This window comes from Myotis nattereri (assembly GCF_964212035.1).
Source record: "Myotis nattereri genome assembly, chromosome: 1".
In the NCBI taxonomy this organism is placed as follows: Eukaryota; Metazoa; Chordata; class Mammalia; order Chiroptera; family Vespertilionidae; genus Myotis; species Myotis nattereri.
This window is the reverse complement of record NC_138075.1, coordinates 127,371,372-127,394,147: the sequence shown is the minus strand read 5'-3', so window position 1 is coordinate 127,394,147 and position 22,776 is coordinate 127,371,372. Positions and strand designations below refer to the sequence as shown.

Genomic DNA, 22,776 nt, shown 5'->3' with positions numbered 1-22,776 from the left:
CTCTGTTATCCCTGAGGATAGGGATCGGGCCAGGACAAAGTATGTACTTATTAAATCATAAGACTTTGAGAGACAAACTCTTCAATTCACTAATGAAGACATGTATAAAGAGAGGTCGCCGAAACCGATTTGGCTCAGTGGATAGAGTGTCGGCCTGCGGACTGAAAGGTCCCAGGTTCGATTCTGGTCAAGGGCATGTGCCTGGGTTGCGGGCATATCCCCAGTAGGAGATGTGCAGGAGGCAGCTGATCGATGTTTCTCTCTCATCGATATTTCTAGCTCTCTATCTCTCTCCCTTCCTCTCTGTAAAAAATCAATAAAATATATTAAAAAGAAAAGAAAAAAAGAAAAGAGAGGTTAAGTGACTAATCTAAAATCAAAGTGAAGGTTAGTGGCAGACGTTCCTGCCTCCAGCCTTACTACTCACTTCAACATATCACACTGACTCCCTAAAACTTGTTAGTTGGAAAAGATTTTAAAATATTAAGAAATAGGCCCTGGCCAGTTGTGCTCAGTGGTTAGAGCGTCCAACCTCAGATGGAAGGTCCTGGGTTAAATTCCCAGTCAAGGACACATACTTTGGTTGCAGGTTCAATCCCCGGCCGCAATCAGGGTGCATGCGGGAGGCAACCAATGGGTGTCTCTCTCCCATGTCTTTCTCTCTCCCCCTCCCCTCTCTCTCTCTCTCTTCCTCTTTCCCTTCTCCTTCCACTCTCTAAAACTCAATGGAAAAAATCCTGGGGTGAGGATTAAAAATAAATAAAATATTAAGAAATATTCTGAAATTTAAAAAAATATTCTGGAGAAGTGATATACATTCAAGGATATTAATTTCAGCACTGTTTTATTAGCACAAAGGATTGGAAGCAACCTCATGATGTATTAACAGGGGCAGATTAAAAATAATGGTACAACTATTCAACAATATGACATGCAGCTTTAAAAAATGAGATCTGTCTATATGGTTCGATATATAGATAATGACTTCCAATATACACTGTTAAGTGAAAAACTGAAGAGCAGCAATGGAACATCGAATGCACGTGCAAGCACAACTGTGCATGCACAAATAACCCTGGGTATGTAGAGAACACCACCAGAAGACAAGCCAAAAACTGGCAAGAGTAGCTGCTTATGGGAGGGGAACTCAGTGGTGAGAGAATGAGACTTACTTTATACTGGATACCCTTTTGTGCCTTTTGAATTTTGTGCCATATGCTCATACTACCTATTCAAAAATAATTTAAAAATTAAGGTGTTGATAAAGCCAAAGCTAATATACAGATGTAATATTAGTTAGCACACAGGTCAGACTGTGAGTAGTTGAGTCCCAAAATAATAGCAACATCTGACACAGGAGCTCAATTTTAATTGTTTCATGGAAAAGTCTCAGCTTCCCTCATGGGGGATTCTGCAAAAAGAAGATGAGCCAGGCTCTGTCTACCTTGCTCTTGGCCACCCTGAGAATGCTGCTGGGCTCAGTGGGTCCACAGTGACTTCCCACTGCATGCACACTCTAGCCCAGTGGTTCTCAACCGTCCTAATGCCGCGACCCTTTAATACAGTTCCTCATGTTGTGGTGACCCCCAACCATAAAATTATTTTCGTTGCTACTTCATAACCGTAATGTTGCTACTGTTATGAACTGTAATGTAAATATTTGAAATGCAGGATGTATTTAGGCGACCCCTGTGAAAGGGTCGTTCGAACCCCAAAGAGGTTGTGACCCACAGGTTGAGAACCGCTGCTCTAGCCAATGGGAGAGAGGAGAAAGACACTCCATGTTCCAGGGAAAAACGGGGTTGTTTTGGAGAAGGGGCCCAACAATAGCTGCCTAAGCAAATGATGATACTCTCTATAGAGTCACAGATGGACTGGCGAGCAACTTCATATGATCAGAAGAGGGCTTTGAAATGCCTTGGGAAATTGTTCAAGGTGTACCGAATGACAAACAGGAACTTCTAAGACAATAGGAATGGTATATCTGCAATTTTGTAAATATGTGAAAAGGAAAATGTACATATGAATAGACCATGGCATTGTCTTTTTTCCTTGAGGATACAGTCTAACACTCTACATTAAAATTGATGTGATTCTGATAAAGATTAAAAAAAAAACTTCAGTTGTGAAAACAAAACAAAATTCATTCCCTGGTTCTTTCTTCATTTCCCATAAAATGTTAATAAATTCCCAGAGGGTAGTGAAACACAAGTATTACTCCTACCCCACCCCATCATGAAAAAAAAGAGAGAGAGCCCTAACCGGTTTGGCTCAGTGGATAGAGCATCGGCCTGCGGACTGAAAGGTCCCAGGTTTGATTCTGGTCAAGAGCATGTATCTTGGTTGCGGGCACATCCCCAGTGAGGGGTGGGTGTACAGGAGGCAGCTGATCGATGTTTCTCTCTCATCGATGTTTCTAACTCTCTGTCCCTCTCCCTTCCTCTCTGTAAAAAATCAATAAAATATTTTTTTTAAACAAGAGAGAGAAGAAACTATGGGAAATTATCATATTAAATGAATCACCACCTTTATCTCGGAAAGTACTACATGAATTTGAACACTGAGTGAACACAGCTGTGGGAATAAAGGAGCCCATATTTCCCTGATGTTTGTGTATGAAGCCAGTAACAGAGCCAAATGTGCTAACAAAACAGAAACTCTAAAATTAAATCCCGAGTCAGTAAGGGACCCCCAATGGGTGCCCTGCATTTTCTTCTGCAGCTAGGAGAGCATGATAGGCCACTAACTTATAGGGATTCAAAAGCACTCAACAGTACTGTAATAACTATGTATGGTACTAGCTGTGTACTTAAAATATTGGGGGGAATCACTTGGTAAATTATATAATTGTCTAACCACCATGGTGTACACCTGAAACTAATATAAAATAATACTGAATGTCAACTGTAATTGAAAAATAAAATTTAAAAAAGAAAAGCATTACCCTCCCACCTCGAGTGCTAAACAGGCTGGGCATGAGAGCTGGGTACCTGCTTGCTGCACAGGTTTCCTCTAGAAGCGCTGGCACCCAGAGATGCTCAATACCACATTCCCCGCCCATTTGCTTCTTACAGGAAACTGACGCTGTAGAGGCCTGCATGATTGCAGTGCTGGGGGAGGGGCACCAGGAAAACGATGCTGGTGTGTATGAGGCTACACCTGGGCAGCTACTGAACCTGATCCAAAGGGAGATGAGACACCCGGGAAAGAAAAAGAAAAGAGACCTCCCTGCAAACTGTATTGATGCTATAATTAAAAGCAGTCCTTTAGGAGACCCGAAGAGACACTTAAAACGGTTCTCTAATCAAACTGCAATATTTTTTAAAACAAGTATATACAAAGTAGGAAGCGCAAACCAGGAGTTCATAAAATTAGCTATTATTTTCATTTATTCATTTATTTTAAATTCATTGACATTAGGGTACCCATTACATTGATGAATTTTGCTTCAGAAGCACTTAAGTTGGCAATCTAGGACTTATGCGGAGATAACCTTGAAACAGTATCAAACAAATTACTCTATTTTACTTATTTATGGTCTATGAGACCATGTAGTTCATTACAACGGCAAGTTTTTATAGTCGGTGAAAGGCCCATGATCTAAGTTTTAATCTGAGATGTGGTCTGCATAAATTATTTAAACTTGAATAAGCCTCAGTCTCCCCATCCGTTATAATCCTATATAATAAAAAGCTAATATGCAAATTGTCCCCTCATCTGGGTGTGGCCTAAGTGGCCTTGTTGTACCGCATGATAATCCCCTCCCTCCACCTTCCCGCCCTCTACCACAGCTGACTGGACCATGCCTTGCTGTCCAGAAACCAATGAGATCCTTTCTGCAGAATGTGAACCAAGGAACAGTCTTCAAGCAATCAGTAGCTAACAGAAGAAGGCTAGAGAGATAGGTAGACCCTGAATTTGCGAACTGCTGGTCCCAATTCTAGTCTAATACAGCTCTACCATACTTTATTTTGAGGTAAACTGCTTATATTTAAAATAAAACATTCTTGCCCTGGTTGGTGTGACTCAGTGGTTCAAGAGTAGGCCCGAGCACCAAAGGGTCTAGGGTTCGATTCTTGGTCAAGGACATGTACCTGGGTCTCTCTCACATCAACGTTTCTCTCTTCTCCCCTTTCTTCCGCTCTCTCTCTGAAAATCAATGGAGAAAAAATCCTCGAGTGAGGATTAACCCCCCAAAATATAAAAAATAAATAAAATAAAACCTTCTTTAATTTGAGTCCATTTGTAGATGATGTTACACGCACACATTAAATAACAGTCACAAAAAACTCTCTTGCCCACTTACCAGCCATGTGACCCTAGACAAATCACTTATCTCTATGAGGCACAGATTTTTTTGCAGTAAGACAATGATCTGCCTTAGAAGATGACTGGGGAGATGGGGGCAGGGGGATGTGACTGGTGGAAAGGTACCACGTAAAGGATACATTCAGTAAAGGCGGGAGGACCTTGGGTTACAATGACCATGGAAGTTTTCATAAAAGAAAGGACAGTGGAGCTGGACCCTGAATTTGGAAAAGAGGTGGAGAAGAATTTCTCACAGCCAATCTCAACAACGCACAGAAGTAACAACGTCCTGTGCAGGGAATCACTTCAGGTTGGTTTGTTTGTTTTTGAGAAAAGGGCAGTGGAGCTAGACCTTGAATTTTGGACAATTAAGAGACTGCTCTCAGAGAGAGGACTTCCCAGAACACTGCAGGAAGAGATGGCCCACAGGGGGCAGTAACACATTCCCTTTGGTGGACGATGATGCCTGACATTGAATTTGAAGTTGTTTTCTGCCTATGCTATAATCAAACCTTCCCTCTCATTTACAAAACCATCAGTAAATGATATGCACAAGCAAGTGGCTTATATTAGTAATTCTTGGCGTGGGGTAGGAATGAAAGAGAGCTAACTGTATTTGGACAGGGTAATGTCTAAGGAGAAATACTAAAAGGGCCCAAAACATGGAGCTAGTGATGGGGGAGCTGGCAGTAGCATGGATGTGCCAGAGGACCAAGAAAACCTCAGTCCCCATGTATGACTCTAAGCCATTTTGTTTACTTATTAAGGAAAACAGTGATCGTAGAAGGTAAAAGGTTGTGGAAACCCTTGGGTTATAGAAAGAGAGAAAAATCCTAGATACTTTTAGACTAAGCACAAATCAAAACAAAGAAAAAGAATAAGGTTTCCTATATAAGAGAAGCAGATTGGCAGAGAAACAACATCTGTGACACTAAAGGCTAGAAGATAATAGAACAATGTTTATGGAGATGGAAGGAAAATTATTATTACAGAACTAGAGGCCCAGTGCATGAAAATTCGTGCACTCGGGGAGGTCCCTCAGCCCGGCCTGCACCCTCTCACAACCCAGGACCCCTCGGGTAGGGTCCCTAGGCCTGGCCTGAGATCAGGGCCCATCGGGGGCTTCCCCTCCCCCGCTGCAGGCAGCTGGCCCCACCCCTGCAGCTGCCACTGCTTGCCATCTGTGCTGTGCTGCACCCCCCCTCCCCTGCCACCGGTGGCCGCCCTCTGCAGGCAACAGGCTGGGGTGTGAGAGCTTGGCTGGCCTGGGCCTCCCTCTTTTTTTGCTGGGGGGCAGGGCCAGCCATAAGGGGGCCATCTGCCTACCTGATCACCCCTAACTGCTAGCCTGTCTACCTGATCACCCCTAACCACTTGATTGCCTACCTGATCACCCCTAACTGCTTGCTGGGGAACGAGGTCAGTCCTGCGAGGGGCCATCTGCCTACCTGATCACCCCTAACCACTCTGCCTTCCTGCCTGCCTGATTGCCCCTAACCGCTTGCTTGGGTGCAAAGCCAGCCCAGCAAGGGGCCGTCTGCCTATCTTATCTCCCCTAATGGCTAGCCTGCCTACCTGATCACCCCTAACCACTGGTCTGCCTACCTGATCATCCCTGCCTGCCTGCCTGATTGCCCCTAACTGCTTGCTTAGGGGGCAGGGCCAGCCCAGCGAGGGGCCGTCTGCCTACCTGATCTCCCCTAACCACTTACCTGCCTACCTGATCACCCCTAACTGCTGGTCTGTCTACCTGATCACCCCTAACCACACTGCCTGCCTGCCTGATTGCCCCTAACTGCTTGCTTAGGGGGCAGGGCCAGCCCAGCGAGGGGCCGTCTGCCTACCTGATCTCCCCTAACCACTTACCTGCCTACCTGATCACCCCTAACTACTGGTCTGCCTACCTGATCACCCCTAACCATACTGCCTGCCTGCCTGATTGCCCCTAACTGCTTGCTTGGGGGCTGGGCCAGCCCACAAGGGGCTGTGGTGGTCTGGTCTCTGGTCGTTTTGGTAGGGACGCCTCTGGCTTTTTATTATATAGGATTACACCATGTAATTCGTGAGAGCAAAAGAAAGGCATCTTCAAACATACAAGAATTCAGAAAATAAATCATCTGTACATTCTAACAAAAAAAAATGAGAAAAAGTCCTCAAAAAAAGAGGGTGTGGTTTACAAAGAATAGAGGTAAGCAATAAAAATAGTGAAGCTGCCCTGGCCTGTTTGGCTCAGTGGATAGTGCAACCCTCAGCTTGCGGACTGAAGGGTCCCAGATTCGATTCTGGTCAGGGCACGTACCTTGGTTGCAGGCTCCTCCCCAGCCCCAGCCCTGGTCGGGGCTCGTGCAGGAGGCAACCAATCGATGTGTTTCTCTCACATCAATGTTTCTCTCTGTCTTTCCCCTCTCTTCCATTCTCTCTAAAAAGCAATAGAAAAAACATCCTTGGGTGAGGATTAAAACAAAAAACAGTAAAGCTGTCAGGAAAAGTGTAAGATGTTTTGATACTATGGATGTGACTATAACTGTTATGAAAAAAGCTTTCACGAATATAAGAGCAAAAATAAAAGAAGCCACATGGAATTAAAATTCCAGATTATTTCAACAAAACCTAGGAAAAGTAAAGAAGGGAAAGTCAAAACATTCTACACATTTTTTTCTTATTCAGTTAAATATTTTGGAGAATGGTTAATTTTTTACATTCCTAGAGAAATACAGATAAGTCATGCCTGTTCAAAATTTAAAGATAACTCCCTGAAGAACAAAAGTAGGCTATAGAGCTTCTAAATCACCAAAGGAAAAAAAAGAATGAAAATCTGACATATTCTGCAAAAGACAAGAAAAGAATAAAGAAGTATTCTGAGTACCACAAAAGCTTACAAAATTCAAAGGTAGGATATGATGTGAGCTGTCCAATATGCGAGACACTGCCCACACTGGGTTAAATTAATTATAATTAAATGAAACTAAAAATTCAGTTTAGTGACCTGAAATTCGTGGCTAGTGACCTCTGCTTTGGATATTTCCATCAACATAGAAAGTTCTACCAGAGAACTTTAATAGTCAATGAAAAATACAAGGTAACAAATGAGTATATGTAAAATATGATCCTATTTATGTTAACTACACACTTTATATGTGTATTAAAATATGAGTTGATTAAACTGTAAATAGTGGTAATAAGATACCAGGGGCTTTCACTATACACTTTATTGTTTGAAATTTTTTTTATTGATTAAGATATTATGTATGTGTCCTTATCCCCATATTACCCCCCATCCCTCCCACTCATGCCCTCACCCACCCTGTTGTCTGTGTCCATTGGTTAGGCCTATATGCTAGCATATAAATCCTATTGTTTGAATTTTTAATGAGCATATTTTACTCTTATAATGAGTAAAGGCCATTAACATATTTCAGATGGAATAACAACATACCAATCAACCAACCTCTTTCTTGAACTTACTACAGAATTTGGCTCCAATCTCTGAGATAACCAGTGACTCCTTTATATATATATATTGCATATACTTGTGTTAATGAACAATTTCAAGACGGCACAGTACGTATTCTATACTTAGAAAGTTTCTATAGCTTAGCCAAGCTCTGGGAAGGATTTGTTCTGGGCTCAAAGGTGGTACACCATTTCACATGCAAGTCTGAGCAGCCATTTGATAACTTCAAACTATATCGTTCTTGACTTGGGGAGGTTCCTTGTACAAAGGCTGTTAACACACCTTTCCATTTAGATTTATACAACTGATAACAGATCAAGTTCAGAAAGGGCAGCTTTAAATTATCTCTTAAATTTTCCATCATAAAGAGAAAAACAGAAAAATTGATTGAGAGTTGCAGTTATTTTTTAAATCGTCACCCAAGGAGTGAGGATATTTTTGCCAGATTTTTAGAATGGAAGGGAGGTGGAAGGGGAGAGAGAGAGGAAGAAGACAGAGAGAAAGAGGAGAGATAGGTCGATCTGAGAGAGACACATCACAGTGAATGATTGGCTCTAGCAAGCGCCCACAGAGTGGGGGGAGAGGGCCTGCACCGGTTGGAACCTACCACCCTCTGGTGTGCAGGCTGACATTCTAACCACTGACCCCTGCGGGCCAGGGTGCCGTTATTTTTGCATTGTCCCATTGATTTCACAGTTGACAAAGGAGAAGGGTCCCACAACCAATCTCCACAGAGAAAGTCAGAAGTAACAAAATACTGCACAGAAAAGAAGTTATTTTTTCTTTTTCTAAATTAGGGGTGAAAGGAGAGATTATATTCTTTGTTAAAAGAATTCCAAAGTTTTAATGTTTGCCAAATACCACATCTTTAATTTTTCTAAGGGGAAAAAAAAACATTTGAAAGGTATGGGAATAGCCCTCAAATATTAAAAAATCTTTTATATATCCCGGGGAATAATTTAGTTATTTATCTTCCAACAAAGGCATATTCATATGTGCTTATTTTGTTTCCTACATAAATATTCTTGGCACGTGCTCCTGTTCTACCATCGTGAATATTGAGGGAGAAGCTCTGTGCATGGAAAGAAGATGAAAAACATCAATGTGTCTGGAAATGTACATTCTGAAAGTCAGTATTGGTAAAGCAAGAAGAGAGTTTTGGTTTTGTTGCCAACTTAAATGCTAACTTTTATTTGGGGCCAACTGTGTGACCCTGTCCCAACACTGGGCAATAAGTATGTTTAATGTGGGATGGTAGGCTGAATAAGAGATAATGACCATGGCCCAATGTATTTGACAAATGGAGAAAATGCGTATCAATGGTGCAAGGACAAGAAGATAGCTGAAGTTAATTTTTACCTACAGAAAGTCCTTGCTAAGGAAGTAACAGTATTTTAAACAAGATTACCTTAGAGCTTTTAATTTGCTTTAAAGTTTTCAAGTTCCCTCATGACCTTTACAAAGACCTACTTACTTCCCCTAGTTGTAAATTATTTGTTAAAGCAAGTTACTTAAAGAATCTTTCTAGGTACCCTTCTGTTAGTCTAGTTGTAATTGTTGCATATTATTTGAAAATAAAAAAAACTACACTTTTTCAGCTATAGAGAGTCTATTTAAAATGAACAATCCCTCCCCTTCCCCATGATTTTTAGAATTTTGTGGAATTTTTATAGTGATATGCCACTTTTGTACTTGGATGGGCCAAAAAATTAAACAAAGAACACATTTTCCATGAAAAGTAAGATATAAAAAAAGTGAGATGCAAGTATAATACACAAGCCATTGCTTTTAATTGAACATAAATAATATTTCATTCTTGAACTTCCACCATTACCCACAAAATGAAATAATCTTTTTAGTTCATAAAGAAAATCCTATGAAAATGAAAGGAAAAGCACATACAGTAATATGTATATTGGGAACAAAACCTAATGTGATAATTTCCTTTTTATCTGACACTCTAGTTTTAACTTAATATGTCTGAAACAACTAGTAAATACATTATATTCAATTGTGGGGGTAAATTAATCGTTTCAGGCCACAAGAGTACTAATTAATAAATCACCACTTTGTGTACTGACCTATACCTAGAGGTAAAAAAAAATCTCTTTATTTGTCATTCAATTTACATTGGTGGAGAATAAAGAAGCCAAGAATAGAAAAAGAGAGTCTCAAATTTTTACATTTACAAACGTGAGCTACTTTAAAAAAAAAATCTAAGTTTCTATTGAGCCATATCATCAATGCACAAGCCAAAAAAAAAACCACCAAAAAACCCCCACATAATTACTCCCCCAAATTTGGCAAATATTATCTACTTTAAATTTTAAAAAACAGCCCAACAAGCACAGCAACTTGGATTTTTATTAATCTCCTTATAATCTTAATAAACTATAAACCCATGAAATCAATCTCTACCACTAGGAGCTACGTTATCTGCTCCGGGTTAAAACATTTCAGTCCACTGGGCGTTCCGAAATTCTGAGTAAGCATGCTAACATATATTTAATGTGCTAATGTACAAAACTAAAAACTGAAGAGGGCATGGAGATGACTTCAGGTGCTAACTTGGGAACTTCAAGGAGCCTACAGCAAAGCTGCTAGGGACAGGCCCCAATCAACAGGCACAGAGATGAATAATTCTTTGTACTGTGGGTATTTTTGACTGTTGTAATAAGCAAAGAAGTACTAATCAAACTTTCAAAGAACAAGAACAATAAGCAGAATTACAGGGGAGAAGGAAAAGTCCTAGGCTTACTCCAGAAAGATAATGGACAGGTGCTGAAGTTTTGGGGTAATCTACCACATTGCATCTGGGTCCATTTCTGGCCATTTCAAAAACATGTCTACACTTAGACAGCTATCATAGGCAAATTTCTATCACTGTGTAAACAAAACTCGGTCTCAGATTTCTGTAGAATTTCCTTTCCTCTCTTATTTAAAAAAGCATTCTAGACTTGAATTATAGCATACTAGTAGGGTACTTGCAGCTGCCACTGAAGTATTCACTGCAAATATAATAAGAAAAGCAACTCGCAAATGGGATTTACAGCTAGTCAGCTTTTCTTTTTGATCTCTTTTAATATTTCATAACACATTAAAGCTCAGTGAAAGTTCCTATCTTAAATAAATCTTCAAGCAGATGTTAAATAGAATGCAAATGCTTTACACTTAAATCACCGATCATTTAAAGAATCCTCTGCATGAACTGAATAAATAAGCCATCTGTGACTAAGGGCTCCCTTATCATGGTTTTAAGCTGACCCACTTCTTCATCAGTCACCACAGTTTGCAAAATCTTACTTATCAGGGGCAGCATGAAGTGTTCCGTGCCTGCGCATAGTTTGAATCCAACGGGGAAAGGCTGGTCACTGCAAACACCACCTTTAAGGACGCCAGTCTTTATTTAAAATGACCCCCCGCCGCTGAAAAGAGAACTTCAATACCACCCTTAACCGGAAGCAATCTTTTCTCCGAAGGAGAGCAAATCCAGTCCGCGGGGGAGAAAAGGGACCCTGTGAAAAGGCAGGCGAAACCCGACCAGGTGTGAAAACGCACTGTGTGTTTGGCCTTGAGGATCGAAAGCTGTCGCTACAAGCTGGGTCTGGTGAGGGCTGCGGGACCTGACCCCAAGGCCGACATGCAATCAGGGGGTAGCCCTGCTCTGGAGAGCTAAGCAGACAGGGTCTGCGGACGCGCTCGGCGCGGCAACCCTGCGCGTCGCCAGGGGCGCCCAGGCCGGGACCCCAGGGGCGCCCCCTGCCCGGCGGGGCGCGAGGCGAGAGGTGCAGGGGAAACACAACTTTCTGCAGCCCCCGCCGGGGAGCGGGGGCAAATCTGCACCACTCGCTGGCCAGCAGCTCAGCTCCTCTTTCATTTCTGGCGGTGGCGGCAGCTGGAGGCGGGGTGGGAGGGTCTGGAGGACTTCGGGAGAGGATACGGAACCGAGAGAGAAGGACGACTCCCCCCACCAACCGGACCACCATAACGGGAAGGGGGCCGCGCCTCCCTCGGTCCCATCGAGACACACACGGGGCGGGCCGGCGGCGGGAATGCGCGAGGGCCGATGGGCCGCGTGGCAGGTGACAGCGGCGCCGCCGGTCGCCGGTCCCCCGCACCGGGCCCCGGCCTCCCCGCCCACCACGGGGCCTCGCTGCCACTGCGCCGCCGGCCGCGCGACCCGCCCTCACCACGGTCTCGGGCCGGGCGCACCCACGCGGGGACCCCCGCCCCCTCGGAGCGGCGGAGGGCGCCGCCCGCGCCCCAAGACCCGCGTCCGAGCGGAGCCCGAGGCTCCCGCGCGCCTACCCTCTGGCGTGCTCGGTCTCCTCCTCATTGTCCCCGTCTATGCCGCAAGTGTCCTGGTCGTCCAGCTCCAGGCTCTGCTGGCTGGCTGCAGACTCGCTGTCCTCCGCCATCGCGGCGGCGCGGGCTGCGGAGGCGGCGCCAGGGGCCGCGAGCGCGGGGGCCAGCGCGGCGGCCGCGGCGGCGCGAGCAGCTCCCTCTAGTGCCGCCCGCCGTCCGCTCAGAGCCCGAGCCGCGGCGCGCGCGCCCGCCCCGCCCCGCCCCGCCCGGCCCGCCCACCGCGCTCAGCTCCCTGCCGACACCCCGCGGGGTGCGGGGAGGGCGGGCGTGGGGAGACCCGCGGGCTGTGGGATGTGAACCGGAGGCGGGCCGCCAGGGGCGAGCCCTGGAACCCAAGCCAGTCCCGCGCCTCAGCCCCGCGTCTGTCTTTGAATGCCGCAGCCTGCAGATGTCAAATCCTGCGCGTCTTCATTTTTGGATCACAGGCCACGCGATGTTACATCGCTACATGTTGGCGAGCGCTTTGAACCACGGCAGAGATTTCTGACTCAGGAGCAGGCGTGCCAAGAGATTTCCAGAAGCCTTCCCCGCACCACCCACCATGTACACTTTTAAAAAATTCCATATATCTATACCTAATTTCCAATACAGTAGCAAATCAAAGTCAAAACAGGGCTTCCAGCCTTTCCACCTGTTCCAATCTGGCTCGAAACCCTTAAACTCTTGACAGAAAAACTCTGGAGCGGCGCCTGTTTTCGCTGGACGCAGACAGTTGGCTCAGACCACAACAACCCCGTTGGGGGGAAGTGGAGATGTTGTCCACGATGATAGGGAGTTACGTAGGGGATTGGGCAGTTTCATGCAGACCACTGGGGCTTCCCCAAGTGAAGGTCATGACCTAGACCTCCAAGCAAAAGTCGGTGGCTTTTTAGGTTAAAACAATCTCTTCCCGTAAACGGAGGAGGGAAAACAGGTGCTCCGTGGATTGCCACATAAGAGGCAAATGAAGTTCAGATTCCTATTTGTTGTTGCCATCTGTACACAGCAGCGCTTCCTTTGCTTTCCTGTGCTGAGTGGTGGTCAAGGTCTCGCCAGGCCACAGAATGTTTTCCAGAGGCAATGGAAAGATAATCATCAGAAACTACTCAATGAGGGAAATAGGACTTTTAAAAACCACCTGACATTTTTTTGCAGAAGGTATTAGGAACATTTTGTGACGCCCCCCTCCCCCCAAGGGAGGCTATGCCCTTAAAATGCAATGCAATAGAAGTAGCTAAAGACAAAAATTACAGAGCGATTTCAAAGTCCATCAGCCTTTTATGACTGACTGATGTTAAGCCAGCTGAGGTTCTGAACATAAGAAGTGCAAAATTGGGCCAAAACCTGAAGGAATACAATACCGCTTTTCACAATTGCAACTATTTCTGAGGTAGAAAGTTACATGTGGCCTCTGGCTTCAGACTCTAGGATAAAGGCAAATATAGATCACTGAATTTCCTGCAGCTTATTCCTGTAAACATGAAGAGTTGGGTTAACAGTAACCTGGTTGAGTAACCAATAGGATCCTGACCGAGTCTATTAGATCAGTCACTATAGCCTACCTGAAGGGGTCTCTAAAAGATACCTAAAATGCAACCCTGGCTGGTGTGGCTCAGTTGGTTGGGCATTGTCCTGTGCACCCAAAGGTTGCCCATTCGATTTCTGGTCAGGGAACATGCCTGGGTTTCAGGCTCAATTCGCAGTAGGAGAGTGCGGGAGGTAGTAGATTGGTGTTTTGCTTACATCAATACTTTTCTTTCTCTCTTCCTCTCCCTCTCTCTCTAAACATCAATAAAAATATTTTTAAAATAAAAGATTTCTAATACAAAGCAAAGGAAGCATAGCAGATATATATTTATTTGAATTTTAAAAATACTTTGACTAAGAATCTCTCAAAATCAATAAGAAATATAATCTCAGAGAAATAAAATGAGAGCATCAAAAACCAATTAAACACTAGAAAACAACAAGAGAGGACATCTGTTCCTTGGAATGGAAAAGAGTTGGCCCAGATGTCTGTTCAATACTGGATTAAGGAATTATATATATATATATATATATATATATATATATATATATATATCCCTAAGCAACTTAAAGACCGAATGACTGAATGACCAGTCAACTGGTCGCTATGATGCACACTGACCACCAGGGGACAGATGCTCAACACACAGGATCGGGCTCCCTCCTATCTGGATAGGGCCTGTGGGGATCAGGCCAAAACTGGCTATCTGACATCTCCCAAAGGGTCCTGGATTACGAGAAGGTGCAAGCCAGGCCGAGGGACCCCATTGGTGAACAAATCCATGTAGTGGGCCTCTAGTTTATATATATGAAAGCCAAGCAACCAGAATTACTAGAATAACTAGAACAACCCTTTGCTATGACGCCCACTGTGGCTGGCCAACCAGACTAATCAGGAGTGGGGCCGGCCAGCCAACTTCCTGCGGCCCCTCCACCTGGCCGGCCAACCTCCAGCATCCCATCCACCCCTGCCAGCCAGCCCTGATCAGCCCCAATTGGTGCAAGCTGGTCGGACCCAACCCATGCACAAATTCATTCACCAGGCCTCTAGTATAATATACTAGTAAATGTTTGTCATTATTAATAGTTTGAAGGAGGACAAAGTTTGCAGATGACCTGGAGATGACCCTAAATCTTACTGTCATGTATAAAATCTCACTATGCTTCTAAAGTATTTGCTTCTTTCCCTGGTTTACTTCCAAAGTTTGGGGGATTGGAAACAAGTGGCATCTTCCAGACTCTCAGATCCAAGATTTATTTAGGGAAAGAGAGTACGGTAGAGTAGCTATCAGTGAGCTAAAACAGGCCCTTGGGAATTTCTTATCTGCCTGGCTCATCTGCTGTTACAGATGACCACAGTTGTATAATTGATCTGGTTTTATTTAGACTACTAGAGGCCCGGTGCATGAAATTCATGCGGGGGGGGGGGGGGGGCGTTGTCCCTCAGCCCAGCCTGCACCCTCTCCAATCTGGGACCCCCTGAGGGATGTCTGACTGCCCGCTTAGATCCGAACCCACTGGGCCCACCAGTCAGTCGGACAGCCCTCTCACAATCCAGGACTACTGGCTCCCAACCGCTCTCCTGCCTGCCTGCCTGCCTGATTGCCCCTAACCGCTTCTGCCTGCCAGCCTGATCACGCCTAACCACTCCCCTGCCAGACTGATCGATGCCTAACTGCTTCCTTGCCGGCCCGATTGCCCCAACTGCCCTCCCCTGCTGGCCTGGTCACCCCCAACTACCCTCCCATGCAGGCCTGGGTACCCCACAACTGTCCTCCCTTGTAGGCCTGGTCCCTCCCAACTGCCCTCCCCTGCTGGCCTGATCACCCACAACTGCCCTCCCCTGCTGGCCATCTTGTGTCCACATGGGGGCGGCCATCTTTGACCACATGGGGGTGGCCAACTTGTGTTGGAGTGATGGTCAATTTTCATATTACCTCTTTATTATATCTACACTAATAAAAGAGAAACATGAAAATTAACCATCACTCTGCTACACCCACAACCCACGCCCACCAACGAATCAGGAGTGAATATGCAAATTAACCCAACTAAGATGGTGGTGGCCACAGAGCTGGAGCGAGCAGGATGCTTGGGTTGCCCCTGGCGATGGAGGAAGCCAAGCTTCCCGCCTGCCCTGGCCAGCCCTGGGCTCCGCTCAAGGCTACAAAGTTTCCATTATAGAAGATAAATAACTCCCAGATACCTGCTTCCAGCCCTCCCTGGCCTCCGCTCAAGGAGGCACTGAAAAAAAAAAAGAAAAAAAAGGAGTTTGGGTCGCCGGGGGGTGTGGCCAGCCTGAAAACGGCCATCAGTCCCTCACCCAGGCTGGCCAGGCACCCCAGCAGGACCTACCCACCCACAAGGGGCTGTGGGCAGCCTGAAAACCTCCCTCAGCCCCTCACCCAGGCTGGCCAGGCACCCCAGCAGGACCCCCCAACACACACACTGAAAGGGCTATGGCCCACCTGCAAACAGCCATCAGCCCCTCACCCAGGCTGGCCAGGCACCCCAGTGGGGACCCTCACCCTAAAGGGGGTGTGGCCAGCCTGAAAATGGCCCTCAGCCCCTCACCCAGGCTGGCCAGGCACCCCAGTGGGACCCCCACCCTGATCCAGGACACCCTTCAGGGCAAACCAGCTGGCCCCCACCCATGCACCAGGCCTCTATCCTATATAATAAAAGGGTCATATGCAAATTGACCCTAACAGCAGAACAACTGGAAATGACTGGTCACTATGACACACACTGACCACCAGGAGGCAGACGCTCAATGCAGGAGCTGCCCTCTGGTGGTCAGTGCGCTCCCACAGGGGGAGCTCTGCTCAGCCACTAGCCAGGCTGACGGCTGCCAGCACAGCGGTGGTGGTGGTGGGATCCTCTCCCGCCTCCTCAGCAGCACTAAGGATGTACGACTGCAGCTTAGGTCTGCTCCCTGCTGGCAAGTGGACATCCACAGAGGGCTCCCGGGCTGCCAGAGGGATGTCTGACTGCTAGCTTAGGCCCGACCCCCCAGGAAGCAGGCCTAAGCCAGCAGGTGGACATCCCCCAGACTGCAAGAGGGCACAGGCCAGACTGAGGGACCCCCCTTCCCCACCGAGTGCACAAATTTTTGTGCACCAGGCCTCTAGTAGGATTATATAATTTTTGCTTTCTAAAAAAGTGACAGTAAAATACACATAAAATTTACCATCTTAACCATTTCTAAGCCTGTAATTTAGTAGTGTTAAGTATATTCACATTGTCATGTAACCAATCTTTAGAGTTTTTTCATATTGAAAAACTGAAACTAGCCTGACCAGCATGGCTCAGTGGATAGAACTTCAGCCTGCAGACTGAAGGGTCCCAGGTTCAATTCCAGTCAAGGGCACATGCCTGGGTTGCAGGCTCAATCCACAATGTGGGGTGTGCAGGAGGTGGCCAATTGGTGATTCTCTCTCATCATTGATGTTTCTATCTCTCTCTTCCTTCCCCTTCCTCTCTGAAATAAATCCTATCTAATAATAGAGAAACATGGTAATTAACCGTAACTTTGCTACCCTTCCCATTAGCTAATCAGGGCGATACGCAAATTAACTGCCAACCAAGATGGCGGCCGGCAGCCAGGCAGCTTAAGCGAACAGGAGACTTGCTTGCTCCAGTGATGGAGGAAGCCAAGGTTCCCCGCCTGCCACTGCCGACCTCTGAGCTTGCACTCTAAGCAACTATGTTGCAATTATAGAAGCTAAACAATCCCCAGAAACCTGCTTTCAGCCGTCAGAGCTGGAGCGAGCAGGACCACAACAGTGTTACAATTATAGAACCCAAACAAACCCAGATAACTGCTTTCAGCAGCCGAGGTCTCAGAGCTGGAGCCGAGCCTCAGAGCTAAAGCCCGCTCTCAGCTCCAGTGACAGCCATAGAAGGTAAATAAATCCCAGAATTTAAAAAAGAGAAGAAAAAAGGAGAGGTTGGGAGCTTCAGTCACCCGCCAGCCTGAAAACGGCCCTCAGCCCCTCACCCAGACTGGCCAGGCACCCCAGTGGGGACCCCCACCCTGAAGGGTGTGTGACCAGCTGCAAACAGCCACCATCCCCTCATCCAGGCTGGACATGCACCCAAGTGGAACCCCCACCCTGATCTGGGACACACTTCAGGGCAAACCAGCTGGCCCCCACCCATGCACCAGGCCTCTATCCTATATAGTAAAAGGGTAATATGAAAACTGACCCTAACAGCAGAAGAACTGGGAATGACTGGTCACTATGACACACACTGACCACCAGGGGGCAGATGCTCAATGCAGGAGCTGCCCTCTGGTGGTCAGGTCGCTCTCACATGGGAGGAGCTCTGCTCAGCCACAAGCCAGGCTGATGGCTGCCAGTACAGTGGTGGTGGTGGGAGCCTCTCCTGCCTCCTCAGCAGCGCTAAGGATGCCCGACTACAGCTTAGGTCTGCTCCCTGCTGGCAAGTGGGCATCCCCCGAGGGCTTCTGGGCTGCCAGAGGGATGTCTGACTGCCATTTTAGGCCCAATCCCCCTGGGAGCAGGCCTAAGCCAGCAGGTGGTCATCCCCTGAGGGGTCCCAGACTGCGAGAGGGCACAGGCTGGGCTGAGGGAGCCCCCCCCCCGCCCCCCCCCCCCAGTGCACAAATTTTTGTGCACCAGGCCTCTAGTAAAAATATATTTAAAAATAAAAAGATTTAAAAAAAAAAAGAAAAACTGAAACTATACAGATACACAACTCCCATGTTCCCTTCCCCCCCAACCCCAGGAAACCACCATTCTACTTTCTGTCCCTATTAATTCTGACTACTCTAAGTACTTTATATAAATTTAATCATATAGTATTTCTCCATCTGTGACTGGCTTATTTCACCTAGCAGAGTATCCTCAAGGTTCATGTATGTTGTAGCATGTGTCAGAATTTTCTTCCTTTTCAAGGCTGAATAATACGACTCGATTGCATGTAAATACTGCATTTTGTTTATCCATTCATCCATCAATGGACACTTGGGTTGCTTCCACCTCTTGGCAATTATGAGTAATTCTGCCACGAACATAGGTATATGTACCTGTCCGTACATACCTGTCCGTAGCCTTGCTTTCAACTCTTTTGGGGATATACACAGAAGTGGCATTGCTGGTCATGTGGTAATTATATTTTTAATATTTTTAGGAACTGCCATAATGTTTTCCATAGCAGCTGCACCATTTGCATTCCCATCAACAGTGCTCAAGGTGGAGGTGAACCAAATTTTTAATAATGGGAAGTAAATGTGTCTGAAGAGGGACACCATCTCTCTCTTCCAAGGCTGTTTGCTATATAATTATCCTTGTAAAGATAATTCAGAACAAAGAACAGTCAGTGCCTTGCTTTCAAGACATGGAGAAATGTAAGTGACTCCTGGAGAATTGCCTCTGAACAGTATGCCTTGGCTCCTCAACCCCATCACAATCTTCTTGAAGCCAGCAACCATGTCGTACAATTTCCATAATTCACATCTGAGGGGAGTTGACAGTGGTCTCCAAAAGATATGTCTATGTTCTATCCCGCTGTAAATGTGCCCTTATTTGGAAAAAGAATCTCTGCAGATGCAATTAACCTCAGGATCTCAAGATGAGATCATCCTGGATTACTCAGGAGAACCCTAAATCCAATGACTGGTCCCTCTAAGCATGAAGCAGAGGGCAATTAGAGAGACAAAAGAGGAGGACAGCTACTCACTCCCAGTGGGAGGTCAAAGGCATTCAAGTCTCAGCCCCTACTAGCTATGTAGCCTTTGCAAGTCTCTTAACCCTATAGAGCAGGGGTCCTCAAACTTTTTAAACAGGGGGCCAGTTCACTGTCCCTCAGACCGTTGGAGGGCCGGACTATAGTTTTAAAAAAACAACTATGAACAAATTCCTATGCACACTGCATATATCTTATTTTGAAGTAGAAAAACAAAACGGGAACAAATACAATATTTGTATTTGCATGTGGCCTGCGGGCCGTAGTTTGAGGACCCCTGCTATAGAGTGTCAGTTATCTTAGCTATAAAATGGGACAATATTAGCTACCCTACCCATTCCATGTGGTTGCTATAAGGCTGCCCAGCTCATACAGGAAGTGGTGCAAAAGAAAGCACTTCAGAGATTGTCAAGCACAACACAGATGCATAGAGACAACACAGGCTAGGAATGATATATAGCATGGCAGCGCTTATCTTCCAGTCAAGACTGTCTGTCACAGACTATTGGGGTTTTTTTGTTTTGTTTTTAGCCCTGTTGAAGACTAAATGTTCAAGTGGTCTTGTTTAGTGGGACAGATGACATAACAGCATTGCTGGCATGAGTTTCCTGGAGGAGATGGGCTTTGAGATGAATTTGGAATAAAAGAAAGACTTCTTGGATCTTGGGTGAGAGAGCAGGTGTCTCCGATGGTATGTCAGAGGAGAAAGAAGGAAACCTAATGCCTCTTGCATAATTGTCAGGGAACAGATCCATGAGTGCAACCAGGAGGGGATGTAATGAGGATAATTTGATAAAGAGTCTCAAAGTCAAATGTGAATAAATTGGATCCACTGAAGAAGCATCCACTGATTATGTTGTCAAGAATGCAGGTGGGAGAAATGAATTTAACTACAGTGTTTGAACCTCTCATAAGAAACAGTCTGGACGCAAAACTGCCATTTAGTGTAATCTATTTCATATGAGAAATGGCTTCAGACTGTCCCAGAGACTTACTAGTAACAAACAGTGCAGGAAAAAAACAAGACACACACACACACACACACACACACACACACACACACACACAAATTTTAAAAAAACAACAAAAATCCCTTAACATTTAGCAATGAGCCAGTTTGGAGGAAGAAGGAATGGGAGATATTCAGAGGTTCTGTGCCTGAGGGAGAGTGACAATGGTTAATCAGATGATCTGGGGACATGTGTTGGAGGTGTAAATGTCGTTACTGAGCGTTCTTGTCAATACAATAAGGCATGATTGCATTTAAGCTAATTCCTAGCATGCCAGCCTTTCAGTTTGTTTGTTTTTTTGCCTTTCAGTTTTTTATGTTTACTTTTATTTTCCATGTCAACTGGATTTAAATATATATATATATATATACACACACATATACATATATATAATAAAATTCAAGAGGATGTGTTCAAGGTAAGCTATTAACTATTTTATTAACAAGTATGTATTTTCTCTGTAGGTGATGGGGAAGATGAAACAAATGTGTATGGCAGGTATCAGAGACTTCTAAATATATTATTTCATATTAATCTCTACAACAGTTCTGTGATGTAGGTATTATTCTTATTTTCCATTTTGGAATCTGAGCCTCAAAGAGGTTATGTAATTTATCCAAAATAGTGTCTTAGCAAATTCTCACAGCACTGCAGCACAATGTGGCAGTTGCCTGCTTTCTTGTTAGAGCAGACGCTTGTCTACGCAATGTGCCACCTGCATCAGAACCCACGGGCCCCTGTGGACATTGCAAATGCCAGCTACTCACTCTTGTCACCTTTCTCCCACTCCGAGATGGCACTTAGATTCAGTTTTTCTTCTTTCTTTCTTTCTTCATTGACTTGCGGCAACACTGTCCAGACACCTGGCAGAGGGGAAATATGTGAACAGCCTGGTCCTCAGGGTTCACAGAGCCTCTGAGCCGTAGAACTGCCACCTGTTGGCTTCTCTTGTGGGAGGAAGAGAATCTCCTAGTGTTTTGGTTCCTTGTGTTTGGATACTGTCTTACTTGCAGCTGAGAGCATTCCACCCACAGAGGCAGGGAGGCTTGCCTGGGAGCCTGAATTCTCACCACCGGCTCGGAGGCAGGAGTCACTGCCAGGGAGACCAAGGGCAGCCTGCCTACAGCTGCAGGGCCATCAAGCTGCCCTGCATGAAAGCATCTCCCAGAAGAAGCTTTGAAGACCAAATTAGGTTCTCTTTAGGGGGGATTTGAATTGGAGTTGTAAGGAGATGGTTGTTCACTCAGCAGAGGAGGGAGTAATAAAAACAAAATAAAAATTAAAAAACAGAGGCTAAGCGAAAAGCTGAGTCATGTCAAGGCAGAGCAGTGCACTCCAGTGAATACCACTCATAAGCCCCTGATGCTCAGGGGAGGACGGGTAACCGGAGGGGAGGGATCACAGTGGGCCAGTTCCCCTGTTCACTCCGTGTTCTGCGATATTAAGACCAGTACTCCCCCAGCTCAGGGACTCCTAGGCCTTCCTCTCCATCATCAGTACCTTGTTGTTTCCTTGCCAAATCTCTAAACAGACCAGCACATTCTTAACTAGCTTCAGACTTCCATGTCATTCATCACCCCAATCAGCCCCTCAACCTGTACACAGATGCTACCAGGGTCCTGGACCCAGAACAGAGGCCCAGTTCCTCAGCTGTCTCTGTGAGGCCGGTAGGAAGGCCTATTCTTTCTGGCCTCTTGCTTGCTTCTCTGTCACCAGGAGCTATAGGGGTGAAAGGGCGAGGGCTACACCCTCCATCTTTCCCCAGATCCTCCATTTTGGGGCAGCAGCCATTAGCCATGTGCTCAGCAAGGAGCTTCTTCCCAGAAGCCCAAGCCTCTGCTAGCCACACCTAGGATTTCATTAAACTAACCAATGACAATCAAGGGAAGTGCTCGACATAGACACAACCACATCCTGTGTAACAAGACCCCGACTTGCACCTGGCCAATCGGCAGGGCCCACAGTCCTCTCTCCTCCCCTTACTCCAACCCCCCTGTAAAACCCGTCTCCCCACAGAGCTCTCTCTTTCTGCCCCCTGCCACTGCATCAGCGAGTGTGGTGGACGGGGAGCTCGATCTAGCTTGAATAAAGACTCTGTGCGTTTGCATCAGACTCGGGGCTCCCTGGTGGATCTTTGGGGGATCTTGAAATCTGGGCATAACAGGGGAAGCCCACCAATCTGATGTAGGTTGAAATGCATCCTGCACACAAACAGCCTGCCTAACAACTCGTCTTCCCTTTCTACTAAACCCCGACCTCCTTATGTATTAGTCTGCTGGGGCTGCCATAACAGGAGAAGTGGCTTAAGCGACTGAAATTTATTTTTCCATGGTTGTGGAAGCTGGAAGTCCAAGATCAAAGTGCTGTCAGGGTTAGTTTCTGGTGAGAGCTCTTTTCCTGACTTGTAGATGGTCCCCTTCT

The 22,776-nt window shown here is 45.9% G+C and overlaps 1 protein-coding gene across 5 annotated transcripts in view; it reads right to left on the bottom strand.

Annotated features, from left to right (window-relative positions):
* The window catches only part of NMT2 (N-myristoyltransferase 2), an 82,872-nt gene extending 70,572 nt beyond the window's left edge, over positions 1–12,300 (bottom strand). For 2 of the 5 annotated variants that reach the window (XM_081096487.1, XM_081096489.1), the window contains exon 1: positions 12,071–12,298. In XM_081096487.1, the coding sequence (XP_080952613.1) occupies positions 12,071–12,180 (110 nt within the window). In that variant the 5' untranslated portion in view covers positions 12,181–12,298. Of the gene's footprint in view, positions 1–12,070 lie in introns of all 5 variants that reach the window. The other 3 variants (XM_081096486.1, XM_081096488.1, XM_081096485.1) reach the window with 2 other exon arrangements.
* Between the last annotated feature and the right edge of the window lie 10,476 nt (positions 12,301–22,776).